Genomic DNA, 13,524 nt, shown 5'->3' on the forward strand with positions numbered 1-13,524 from the left:
AGGAATAGAAGGATGGATATATTGGCCTTGTGTAAGACAAAGATAAAAAGAAGGGTGAAGTGATGTTTGGTGAAATGTCTGGTATAGTGTCTGGGGTTGAAAGGGGAAGAGCAAGAGAGAGTGTGGCTTTATTGCTGAGTGAATGGATGACAGGTAAAGTAGTGGAATGGAAGGAGATATCATCTAGGTTAATGTGGGTAAGGGTTAGGTTGGGTAGGGAATGTTGGGCTTTTGTCAGTGCGTATGGGCCAGGTTATGAGAAAAGTGAAGAAGAGTGGAATGAGTTCTAGAATGAATTAACTAGGTGTGTAGAAGGACTGGGTAGAAGGAATTATGTAGTTGTCATGGGTGACTTAAATGCTTAAGTGGGCGCTGGAGAGGTAGAAGGTGTCATCGGGAAGTATGGCGTACCAGGTAAAAATGAGTGGTAAGAGACTGGTAGATATGTGTGTTGAGCAAGAGATGGTGATAAGTTCTAGCTTTTTCAAAAATATAGCAAATGATGGAGTGGAAGCAGATGTACGTCAGAGAGTGAATGAAGGATGCAAAGTGTTGGGGGCTTAAGGGGGTAGTAAATAATAGAGGGTTGGGCATGAATGTAAAGAGAGTTCTGTATGAGAAAGTGATTATACAAACTGTGATGTATGGATCGGAGTTGTGGGGAATGAAAGTGACGGAGAGACAGAAATTGAATGTGTTTGAGATGAAGTGTCTAAGGAGTATGGCTGATGTATCTCGAGTAGATAGGGTTAGGAACGAAGTAGTGAGGGTGAGAACAGGTGTAAGAAATGAGTTAGCAGCTAGAGTGGATATGAATGTGTTGAGGTGGGTTGGCCATGTTGAGAGAATGGAAAATGGCTGTCGGCTAAAGAAGGTGATGAATGCATGAGTTGATGGGAGAAGTACAAGAGGAAGCACAAGGTTTGGGTGGATGGATGGAGTAAAGAAAGCTCTGGGTGATAGGGGGATAGATGTGAGAGGAAAGAGAGCGTGCTATAAATAGGAATGAATGGCGAGCGATTGTGACGCAGTTCCAATAGGCCCTGCTGCTTCCTCCAGTGCCTTAGATGACCGCGGAGGTAGCAACAGTAGGGGATTCAGCGTTATGAAGCTTCATCTGTGGTGGATAACGGGGGAGGGTGGGCTGTGGCACCCTAGCAGTACTAGCCGAACTCGGTTGAGTCCCTTGTCTGGGTGGGAGGAACGTAGAGAGGAGAGGTCCCTTTTTTGTTTCATTTGTTTGATATCGACTATCCCGCAAATTGGGGAAGTGCCTTGGTATATGTATGTATATCATCAAGAACTAAGTCTTTTCATAGTTATATATGAATTATCTGTTCTTATATTATTAATGCTTTTTTGATATTTCATTTCAATTTTTCATCACTTCTTATATCGTTTATTCATTTCCTCGTTTCCTCTCCTCACTGGGCTATTTTTCCCTGTTGGAACCCTTGGGCTTATAACATCTTGCTATTCCAACTAAGGTTGTAGCTTGGCTAATAATAATAATAATAATAATAATAATAATAATAATAATAATAATAAATAACAATGATATGGCATTACTGTATGAGAAGCTCTTTTAAAACAAGACCACTTGTAATAGCGAATATTTTTTAGAAATTAACTAGGTGTGTAGAAGGACTGGGTAGAAGGAATTATGTAGCTGTCATGGGTGACTTTATATGCTAGAGTGGCCGCCGGAGAGGTAGAAGGTGTCATTGGGAAGTATGGCGTACCAGGTGAAAATGAGTGGTGAGAGACTGGTAGATCTGTGTTGATCAAAAGATGGTGATAAGTTCTAGCTTTTTCAAAAAGAAAGATAAAAACAAGTATACATGGGTAAGAGTGGCAAATGGAAGAGTAGTAGAAAGGGCATTAAAGGATTATGTGTTGATAACTAAAAGAATGTTTGGAAGATTGAAAGACGTGCACGTTTTTAGGTGTATGGCTAACGGTACGTCTGATCATTTTTTGGTGGAAGGTAAATTAGTTGTAGCAAAAGAGTGGGGAATAGAGTAAGTGGATGTAAAAGGGAGCTAGTGAGGGTTGCAGAGCTAATAAAACCGGGGGTAAAAAGTAAATATCAAGAAAGGTTGAAAATGGCATATGACGAAGTGAAAGTAAGAGAAACTGTTAATTTAGAGGAGGAGTGGAAGTTAGTAAAAGAAAATTTTGTTGGGATTGCAAGTGATGTGTGTGGCAAGAAGGTTGTTGGAGGCAGCATGAGGAAGGGCAGTGAATGGTGGAATGAAGGAGTAAAGGTAAAAGTGGAAGAGAAAAAGAGGGCTTTTGATGAATGGCTGCAGAGCAATAGTGTAGAGAAGTATGAAAAATATAGAGAGAAAAAGGTGGAAGTAAAGCACAAGGTAAGTGAGGCAAAGAGGGCAGCTGACCTAAGGTGGGGTCAGGGATTGGGTCATTCATATGAAGAGAATAAGTTGTTTTGGAAAGAAGTGAAGAGAGTAAGGAAGGCTGGCTCAAGAATTGAAGAGACAGTGAAAGATGGAAATGGAATGTTGTTTAAAGCATAGGAGGCAAGGAAAAGGTGGGCGGAATATTTTGAAAGTTTACTGAATGTTGAGGATAATAGGGAGGCAGATATAATTGCTGTTGCAGGTGTTGAGGTGCCGGTGATGGGAGATGAGAATGAGAGAGAGATTACAAGAGAGGAAGTGAGGAGAGCACTAGATGAAACGAGAGTAGGAAAAGCATCTGGTATGAGTGGTGTAAGAGCTGAGATGTTGAAGGAAGGGGGTGTAACTGTACTTGAATGGTTGGTGAGATTGTTTAATATGTGTTTTATGTTGTCAATGGTACCAGTAGATTGGATTTGTGCATGTATTGTACCACTATATAAGGGTAAGGGAGATGTGCATGAGTGTTGTAATTCAAGAGGTATTAGTTTGTTGAGTATAGTTGGAAAAGTGTATGGTAGAGTACTGATTAATAGGATAAAACAGAGAGTACAGGGTGGTTTTAGAAGAGGTAGAGGTTGTATGAATCAAATTTTTACAGTTAGGCAGATATGCGAGAAATATTTAGCAAAAGGTAGGTGGTGTATGTTGCGTTTATGGATCTGGAGAAAGCGTATGATCGAGTTGATAGGGAAGCAATGTGGAATGTGATGAGGTTATATGGAATTGGTGGAAGGTTGTTGCAAGCAGTGAAACCTTTCTACAAAGGTAGTAAAGCATGTGTTAGGATAGGAAATGAAGTGAGCGATTGGTTTCCGGTGAGAGTGGGGCTGAGACAGGGATGTGTGATGTCGCCATGGTTGTTTAACTTGTATATTGATGGAGTGGTGAGAGAGGTGAATGCTCCAGTGCTTGGGCGAGGATTGAAACTGGTAGACGAGAATGACCATGAATGGGAGGTAAATCAGTTGTTGTTTGCATATAATACAGTACTGGTTGCAGACACGGAAGAGAAGTTTGGCCGATTAATGACAGAATTTGGAAGGGTGTGTGAGAGAAGAAAGTTGAGAGTTAATGTGGGTAAGAGTAAGGTTATGAGATGTACGGAGAAAGGAAGGTGGTGCGAGGTTGAATGTCATGTTGAATGGAGAGTTATTTGAGGAGGTGGATCAGTTTAAGTACTTGGGGTCTGTTGTTGCAGCAAATGGTGGAGTGGAAGCAGATGTACGTCAGAGAGTGAATGAAGGGTGCAAAGTGTTGGGGGCAGTTAAGGGAGTAGCAAAAAATAGAAGGTTGGGCATGAATGTAAAGAGAGTTCTATATGAGAGTGATTGTACCAATTGTGATGTATGGATCGGAGTTGTGGGGAATGAAAGTGATGGAGAGACAGAAATTGAATATGTTTGAGATGAAGTGTCTAAGGAGTATGGCTAGTGTATCTCGAGTAGATAGGGTTAGGAACGAAGTGGTGAGGGTGAGAACGGGTGTAAGAAATGAGATAGCAGCTAGAGTGGATATGAATGTGTTGAGGTGGTTTGGCCATGTTGAGACAATGGAAAATGGCTGTCTGCTAAAGAAAGTGATGAATGCAAGAGTTGATGGGAGAAGTACATGAGGAAGGCCAAGGTTTGGGTGGATGGAAGGAGTGAAGAAAGCTCTGGGTGATAGGAGGATAGATGTGAGAGAGGCAAGAGAGCGTGCTAGAAATAGGAATGAATGGCGAGCATTTGTGACGCACTTCCGGTAAGCCCTGCTGCTTCCTCTGGTGCCTTAGATGATAGCGGAGGTAGCAGCAGTAGGGGATTTGGCGTTATGAAGCTTCATCTGTGGTGGATAACAGGGGAGGGTGGGCTGTGACACCCTAGTAGTACTAGCTGAACTCGGTTGAGTCCCTTGTCAGGTTGGGAGGAATGTAGAGAGGAGAGGTCCCCCTTTTCTGTTTCATTTGGTTGATATCGGCTACCACCCAAAATTGGGGGAAGTGTCTTGGTATATGTATGTACATACTTAGAAGACCGCGGAGGTAGCAGCAGTAGGGGATTCAGCATTATGAAGCTTCATCTGTGGTGGATAACGGGGGAGGGTAGGCTGTGGCACCCCTTGCAGTACCAGCCGAACTCGGTTGAGTCCCTTGTCATGCTGGGAGGAACGTAGAGAGGAGAGGTCCCCTTTTTTGTTTCATTTGTTTTATGTGGGCTACCCCCAAAAATTGGGGGAAGTGCCTTGGCATTTGTATGTATGTATGTATGTATAATAAAGCAAGCTGGCCTTTACATATAATTACACTAAAATTGGAGTCTCCAAATTTGCCTTGCGAAAAAAGCATAAAGTATCATCTTCCCAATTATGCCCTGTGAGCCCAAGTTTATAAGTTAAACAGCAGACCTCTTAAGGCTCTTGAGGCAATGTAGCTCTGATGAAAACTGGCATCCAATTGAGAAATTTTTGCTACATCATTGCAATGCTGCCCCACTATTGTATATGATTTCAAATCACAAATAGGCAACCAATCAAAATACATTATTAGCTTTTGTTTTGCTATGAAAAATATACAGCGGTGCCCCATTGTCCACGGGAATTAGGTTCAAACCCCTACCTTGGATGATAAAAAACACTTAAAAGTGTACTTGTATTCATTTCTAAAAAATAATATCAATATTGCAAGGTCATAATAATAGATAGAAAACATAATAACAAAATAGAAAACATAATAACAATATCAATATAACAAATATTTTTAGTATTTTGCATTTTTACTTGCAGTATCCATAGAAATTCCTACACCGAATAACAAGAAAACCATTTTGTTTGTCTTTGGTCAACGGTAAAAAATACTGATAACGACAGTATGATAATTTTATGGTCTTATGACTGTTCTAAACAGTAGCCAACAATAATTGTGCATTCCATTTCTAAAATATTTTTCCTAACCTCAGTTTTAAGTCAATTAAATTTTTTAACAACTTGTAACCACTTCAATTATGGAACCACAAACAAAAACAAGCAAGTACATGGCTAGTATCAAATTAAAAGTTTTACAAGTAGCCAAGAAATCAAACAATTGTGTTGCTACTAGAAAGTTCAATGTGATAGGGTGAGATTGAAGAATGAGGGCAATTTGCATCATGGTGGATTTTTAAGGAAAAATAAATATGCTAACCTAAATTTTATTACTACCGTCATTAACGCTTCCATTCAAATTATTGCAAAGTTAAAGTAAAAAAAAGATAAAGGTTGCTGAGAATGCAACCATAACTCAATGTTTACATTTTGTCATTTAGACTCCCATAGATATAAATTGATTTAATTATTGATATGGAATACAATATTTTCTCATATAGGCTATATATCATGAACTTATGCCAATAATATATAAGGTAATATGGTTTAGTTACCTTTATTAACTAAAAATCACAAATTTGGGGTAATTTGTATTTTTCCTAACAGTACTTACCTCGAACTACTTTCTTAGGAGTATCTGGGATCTCCTCCCATCTGACCAGAGTTTTGTGTAGTTTACTTACCCTAAACCCATTTTCTATGAGGGGTAACCTCAGGCGGAGTGATATGCGCCCTGAGGCTAACCCCGGGTCAGAGAGCATGCCTGCTCAGGTCTCGACCTCCAGTAAGTTCTTGATAGCTAAGGTCTCTAAGGATTCCAGGGGACACTCGGGGAAGGCAGGGTGGGCCATTACCCGAAATTAGTTCGAGGTAAGTACTGATAGGAAAAATACAAATTACTTAAAATTTGTGATTTGTTCCAACACAAAGTACTTACCTCGAACTACTTTCTTAGGAGACTTATACTTTAGGAGGTGGGCGTGGCCCCAAAAAGCTCTTGAGACCGTGCTGAGGAATATCCAAAGACCTAGAAAGGAGGCTAGGTCGTGTTGACCCCATAGAAAATCGATCGAGAGAAAACTACACAAAAACCCATCTTAGTGTCTAAGAAACTCACCTGTGCAAGACATCCTAGGGGACATGTCTTCTCCCCGTTGAGGTACTCGTCTCTGGCTCAGGGCCCTCTCAGAGCCCACTTGAAGCGGAAAAAGGGAAAGAAAATACAAGGGGGTTTAAGGAACGAACCTGTGTCTCTTGTGCTTGTTACCCGCGGTTATCACTGAGGCTATGCCTTTAAACCGTTTGGAGCGCGGAAACCACGGTACCTATCGAGAACCCGTCCAGGGATTTTCTTCTTGAATAGTCCTTCAAATAGTGAGCCGTGAAGGTAGACTGGCTGGCCCAGGTGCCTGCCCTTAGGATCTGGCCCACTGCCATATTCTTCTCGAAAGCCAATGTAGTACTAAGGCCCCTAATGTCATGGGGCCTGGGCTTCCCCGGCAGGGGGATTCCTGCCTTACTGTAGGCCCTGATGATGACCTGCCGCAACCAGAAGGAGATGGTATTCTTCAAGACTGGCTTCTTCACGAGGCCTGTGGAAACAAAAAGGCTTTTGATCCCGGGCCGGAGTTTGGCTGTCCTTTCCAAGTATTTCCTCACCGCCCTGACGGGGCACAGGCGCAAATCCTTCGCGTCGTCCGACTGCGGGATTGCCGGAATTGAGAAACTTTCAAATCTGGGGTCCCACACGGCAGGATTCTGGGTCTTAGCTACGAAGGAAGGGACGAACTTGAACGTGACTTCTCGCCAACCTTTAGAGTGAGCCACTTCGTAGGACAGACCATGTATCTCGCCTACCCGTTTAGCTGACGCTAACGCCAACAAGAAAACTGTCTTGAGTGAGATCCTTGTCCACGATGTCTTTCAGGGGTTCGAACGGGGGTTCGGATAATATTTTCAGGACCCTTGCCACGTCCCATTGTAGCACCTTCACAGCTTGCGGGGGGCATGATTGCTCAAAACTTTTAATGAGCACTGAGATATGTCTGGAGTTACCCAGGTCTACTGTATGCCTTTCAGGAGAAAAACTTGGCCCAGAGCAGCGCGGACTCCCTTGATGGCTGGGATGGACATGTTGACCACGTCCCTGAGGTAAACTAGGAAGTCCGCTACCTGCGGGATGGAGGCCTTCAGGGGCCTGATGTCCCTAGCGGCGCACCATTTGGTAAAGGTGGCCCACTTAGCCTGGTAGACCGCTGCTGATGACCGTCTCAGGTAGCCCGACATCCTCGTTGCTGTACTCGACAAATAGCCCTCCCTCCTCAGGAGACGCTCGATAACCTCCACGCGTGAAGGCGAAGGGACCGAGGATTCTCGGGGAATCTTTGGAACTGTGGTTGCTGGAGAAGGTCTGGCCTGTCCGGAAGGGGCCAGGGCGGCTGTTGTGCTAACTCCCTTAGGTCCACGAACCATTCTCTCTCCGGCCACCAAGGCGCTACCAAAGTCATCCACAGGTTGTTCATCCTTCTTACTCTGTTGAGGACCTGCCTGAGCATCCCGAAGGGGGGAAAAGCGTACACGTCGAGATTGTCCCAAGGATGTTGGAAGGCGTCCTCGAACGCCGCTTTTGGGTCTGGTACAGGAGAACAGAACACGGGGAGCTGCATGTTCAGCCTTGTTGCGAAGAGGTCTATCACCGGAGAACCCCATTTCTGAATGACGGTCCTGACTACTTCTGGGTGCAGAGACCATTCGGACCCTACCACTTGCTCCATCCTCCTGAGGCCGTCAGCGAGGACGTTCCTTTTCCCTGGAATGAACCTTGCTGAGATTCTGATCTGCTCCCCTTCGGCCCATTCCAGAAGTTGTAACGTGAGGACGCACAGCTCCTTCGACCTTAGGCCTCCCTGTTTCTTTATGTAAGCTACCACCGTGGCATTGTCGCACATCAACGCCACGGTGTTTCCCCGGAGTAGGTGTACGAACTCCTGGCAAGCTCTTTGTACTGCCCTCATCTCTTCTCTAGTACGTTTATGTGCTGGATCTTCTCTAGGGCTGTCCAGTTCCCTCTTGCTGACTTCCCTAGGAGATGGGCACCCCACCCCTCCTTCGATGCGTCCGTGAACAGAACCATCTCCGGAGGGTCGGCTGCAAAGGGCATCCCTTTGAGGGTGTTCGTCCTGCAGCTCCACCATTCTAGGACCCGTTTCGTCTTCTGGAACACCGGGACAACTCTGTGGGGGGAATCCGTTTGGTTCCAGCTTTCCTTTAGGTTCCATTGGACCTCCCTGAGCTTTAGCCTGCCCTGGGGGACCAGTTTCTCCAACGACACAAGGTGGCATATCAGTCTCTGCCAGTTCTTCACTCTCCTGGGTTGGTCCGTCAGGATGGGGCGGAGGACCTGGTCTAAGTTATCCAGCCTGTCCGCGGAGGGGAAGGCTTTCACTAACCGGGAATCCAGAACCATTCCGAGGTAGGTCGTCCTGGTGGAGGGTATCAGTTGGGACTTATTTAGGTTGATGGTGATCCCCAGAACGTTGCAGAACCGCCGCAACATCGCGCCTTGCTCCTTCAGTACTTCCTCTGAGGCTGAAAGTAACAACCAGTCGTCTAGGTAACGAATCAGGCGAATGCCCTGTTCGTGTGCCCAGACTGAGACCGTTGTGAAGACCCTTGTGAAGACTTGGGGGGCAGTGGACAGCCCGAAGCAGAGGGTCTTGAACTGCAACGTTTGGTTCTCCCATTTTACCCGTAGGTACTTCCTGCTGGAGGGATGAACCAGGATTTGGAAGTAAGCATCCTTGAGATCTACTGACATTATGAAGTCCCCTTCTCTCAAGGACGCCAAGACTGACTTCGGAGTGTCCATTTTGAAGTCGGTCTTGCAGACGAACTTGTTGAGGACTAAGAGGTCTATGACCGGTCTCCATCCTCCTGTCGCTTTCTCCACCAGGAACAGCCTGCTGTAGAACCCCGGACCTGGGTCCTGGACAGGTTCCATTGCCCCTTTTTCCAACATTGCTGAGACCTCTCCCTGCAGAGCTTTCTGTTTCAAGGGATCCTTGGGGGCTAGCCACTCCGCCTGCTGGTCTGGCATCAGAGGTGGAGGGTCCACTAGGAAGGGCAACCTGTACCCTTCCTTCAGTACTGTCACGGTCCACGGGTCTGCTCCGTGTTCTTCCCATGCTTGCCAAGAACGTTTGAGGCATCCCCCCACCTGAGGCTTTGGCAGGAGTAGGGGGCCTCCTTCCCTATCTTCTCCTTGAGGAGCGGCTTGAACACCCTCTTCTGGACGCCGCGAACGACGGCCTATAGGCGGCTTGGGTCGAGGCTGATCCCCTACGGGAGGGCTGAGACGACTGGGACCAGGTTGTAGCCGAGTTCTCTCTCCTAGGCTGGCTAGGAGCGGGCCGAGGAGGGCGAGGCGCATCGACGGAGGACCTTCTGTACGCCGACCTTCTGAACAGGTGGGGCCTGGTCTCGTACGGTTCCTTCAGCCTTCGAACTCTCTCCATCGACTCCTCCGCTGCCTTCGGGAGAAAGATCGTGTCGTCCCACAAGGTCAGGTTCCTCAGAGACCTGGCCTCTCTGTCCAGAAGCCTCCTAGTCAGCTTGCTTAAGACGGTGTCCCTCCTCCGTAGGACCCAGTTGGCGGCCAGGGAGAGGTAGGAGAGAAATTTCAGGGCCTTACCTCCCGAAACGGATAAGTTCCTTGAGTAAGGCCTGGGTTTCCGGTACGGTCAGGTCGTAGGATGACTGTACGCCCACCAGGGTGGAGGCCCACCAGTCCAGCTAAGAGGAGACGTTGACTAGGCCCTTCGAGATCTCCTCCATTATGACCGCCTCCGAAGGAGAGAAGAAGATCGGAGCCGTGGACGCCCTTTCTTCTGAGGCTACCTGCCCCAACACGGTGAGTGATGGCTCCAGTGCACAGGCGCCCGCTCGCTGTCCCTCTGGGAGGTAAAACTTGCTCTGGGACTTCAGGCCCTGGAGCAGCTTGGAAGCTCTCCGGTTCTTGGGCGCCTCGGCGTGGTTGGCCACAATCCTCTCCACGTGGGCTCTTCCCAACTTAACGTCCCTCGCTAAAGGAAGAGCCAAGGAGGGTCGCTGCTGGACCGGGGCGTCCACTATCCTGTTGAGGCTGGAACGCCATGCATCTTCGGAGGAGGGTCCGGCAGGTCCAGTCTGTGGTGGCTTCTGATGAGGCCTATCACCTTCCGATAGGCAAATACCATGGTCGTCGAGATCCTCCGACGGGCGCTCTGACACAAGTGACAGGGTTACTCCGACGGAGGACCTCGCACGTGGGGGAGTCTTGGACCGACGCTCTCGAGGGGGTTCACGTTGAAGGACGGGCATCGACGTCGAGACGGGGACCGCCGTCCTGGGTCCATCATCTCTTCCGGAGGTTCTCATATCTGCGGGCCTGCCCGTCGAGGAAAGCCGAGGGCCGTGCTCGTGACGAGCTAGGTGGCCTTTGGAGGTCAGGACTCGGCTGCCAGACCGAAGGGGCGACTCTCTCCGCTGGGCGGATGGAGCCGGAACCTTCGCGGTCTTACGCCTGTCGACTGGAACCTGCCATGATGAGTCCCTCCGTCGGGTGCCACTGCTGCCAGAGGAGTATCTATCCGGGGAGCTCGTCCTCGGACGCTAACTTGAAGGGCCCGGCGCCGCAGCTAGCTCCAGCAGCCTGTCGCGGTGAACCATCACCCACTCACCGTCTGGGGAGGCCCTTTCTTTCCACTTCCTCTTGGGGGATCCTGGGCGCCGACTCTCGTGGCGCGACCTCGAGCGGAAGCGAGACATCTTCTTGCAGGACTTCTCCCTTCGTCTTCTGAGCTTCCTCAGCGCCTTATCCTCCAAAGAGCAGGAAAGCTCCTCCACTGAGGAGACCGACGACTTATAGGCCCTCTTCGAAGACCTCGCCTCCCTCGCTGGTGTAGGAGGATTCCTGCGACGCTCCGTGGAAGACGACGCCTGCAAAAACACCTCTGGAAAAACGGCCGACGGCGCTGGGGTGGAGCGAGGAGGCTCTCCCGTGGGAGACCAGATCCCGAAGTCTTCCTCCATCCTCATCGGAGACCTGAAGGGAGACCTGAAGGGCGTCTTAGGGGGAACCCACGCAGTGGGGTCCGACGGCGGGGAAAGCTCCTTCTCGACGTCGCCCTCGGCTCCTGAACCGCCTGAAAAACACGCCCAAGAGGCTGGAGAAGAATTAGTAACATTTTTCCCCCACATGGGGTCATCTGAGGAGACGTGACCTACTGGCACCAGGCCACCGTCTCCCGAAAACACTCCCGCCCCTCCCTCAGGCCCCTCACTCGCCTGGAACGACGCCACAACACCACTGTCTTGAAGGTCAGACTCTTGGGGAAGGGCCGCGGGCCTCTTCCCCGCAACGGACTTACCTCGTCCCCTACTCTGGGTAGGGGAGGTTGAAAGAGAAGCTCGGACCGATGAGACGCCCGGCGAAGCAAGGGAGGAAGGGACGCTCGGCTTCTTATGCGACTTCTTCGTCGCCTTCTTCTTTTTGGTGCTATACTGCACCCACTGCACCTCATTCCACGACTCGTACTCCGGACACGTGGCGGAAGGGGAACACACGCTGCCCCTGCACGAGGAACACAATGAGTGCGGGTCAACTTCGGGTTTCGAGAGGAACGCTCCACACGATTAGCCAGCCATAGGCCCAGGACAACGGTGAGGATGCTCCATGATGTAGGAGAAGCACTACGAGACACAAGCACGCACAGGGAAAGCACAAAGAGAAAGCACAATGGGACCACGTGGGTACCGCGTGAGACACAAAGGGTCGGGGACACACAAAGTCACACTGGGATTAGGAGAGCGGCGAGATGATATCGCGACGCGACCAGAGAACTTACTGGAGGTCGAGACCTGAGCAGGCATGCTCTCTGACCCGGGGTTAGCCTCAGGGCGCATATCACTCCGCCTGAGGTTACCCCTCATAGAAAATGGGTTTAGGGTAAACTACACAAAACTCTGGTCAGATGGGAGGAGATCCCAGATACTCCTAAGAAAGTAGTTTGAGGTAAGTACTTTGTATTGGAACAAACATTTGGAATTCATGGTGTGATTTTCTTATCGGTTGTATAAGACGACCCCCCATTTTCAGGGATAAATTTTAGGATTTAAGGGTTTTCTTAAATGTGGAAATACAGTACTGTATATGGTAAGTCTATGTTATACTGTACTGGGTCTTCCTACATATCTTTGCCCTACTACCTTCATACCTACTTAGACCTTTTCATGTAAGGCCATTAGCATTTAAGGTAATTTTTCAAATTAATGGTACCATATATCAGAAAGTTCAAGAACATTAGCTTTATAATGATTTATTATTTTTCATACTTCTGATCAATGCCTGGTGCTGAAACATAACATCAGGAACATGTATTGTAACAATATTTATTATTTCTTAAAGCCTTTATTTAATACTGACAAATATTAAGGAGTATAAGAGTTATGATAAAAATAGTACAACACAAAAACTTACTTGTTCTTCTAATATGGATTTCTGAAGGGAAACCACATATAATTCATCCATATAATGGTAAGCCGTGATACGAAGTTCATGCTCAGATCCAGGGGGAAAATTGAGGTCATCCTGTTCAAGTGACGAATCCTTATCACTCAAGTGCTTTCTCCAGCAGAATGCCCGATAACTTCCAATTTTGAAAAAGACGCCTCTTTTCTGAACTTCAATTACCTGGCCTTGTGTTCTATCTCCTATATTCAACCCATGCAGCAGATCTTCATTTGATCTGAAATATAAATAAATATATTGTATAATGTTAGCTTGTAGCTAAGCACAAATGTTAGCTTCAGAAAACTCGGTCCAAATTTCACTTTTTATAATTAGAAAAAAAAATTATTTTAAAAGTAATGGGTATTTTTCCTAGTTATAAAATCCAAGTCCTTCAAAATAAGGAACTATCTTCAGTGGATATGGAACGGCTGTTGAAATTGTTTATGTGGTAGTTAACAACAAGTAGTGAGCACGGACAAGTAGCCTCACCAACCCCCTGTCAAAGATTCCTCACTTACGACCTTCAGCTGAGGACTAAGAAGGTGGTTGAGTTGGGAAGTTTAACTTTAATGTGCTCAAGTTTGTACAGTATCATCATCATCAACTCCTCCTACGCCTATTGACCCAAAGGGCCTTGTATAGATTTCGACAGTCGTCTCTATCATCAGCTCAATTCATCCTCTCCTACTTGATGCTTCATAGTCCTAAGCCATG

At 47.3% G+C, this 13,524-nt stretch overlaps 2 protein-coding genes across 3 annotated transcripts in view; both read right to left on the reverse strand.

The window, feature by feature from the left end:
- The window catches only part of LOC137647105 (uncharacterized), a 371,223-nt gene that overhangs the window by 5,781 nt on the left and 351,918 nt on the right, over positions 1 to 13,524 (reverse strand). The gene's annotated exons all lie outside the window — the stretch shown is intronic.
- Positions 12,714 to 13,524, reverse strand: part of LOC137646852 (protein RRP5 homolog) — a 56,298-nt gene continuing 55,487 nt past the window's right edge. The window contains exon 9 of the mRNA XM_068379926.1: positions 12,714 to 13,045. Coding sequence (XP_068236027.1) covers positions 12,745 to 13,045 — 301 coding nt within the window. The 3' untranslated portion in view covers positions 12,714 to 12,744. The remainder of the gene's footprint in view (positions 13,046 to 13,524) is intronic.

Source organism: Palaemon carinicauda, chromosome 9 (assembly GCF_036898095.1).
Source record: "Palaemon carinicauda isolate YSFRI2023 chromosome 9, ASM3689809v2, whole genome shotgun sequence".
NCBI lineage: Eukaryota > Metazoa > Arthropoda > Malacostraca > Decapoda > Palaemonidae > Palaemon > Palaemon carinicauda.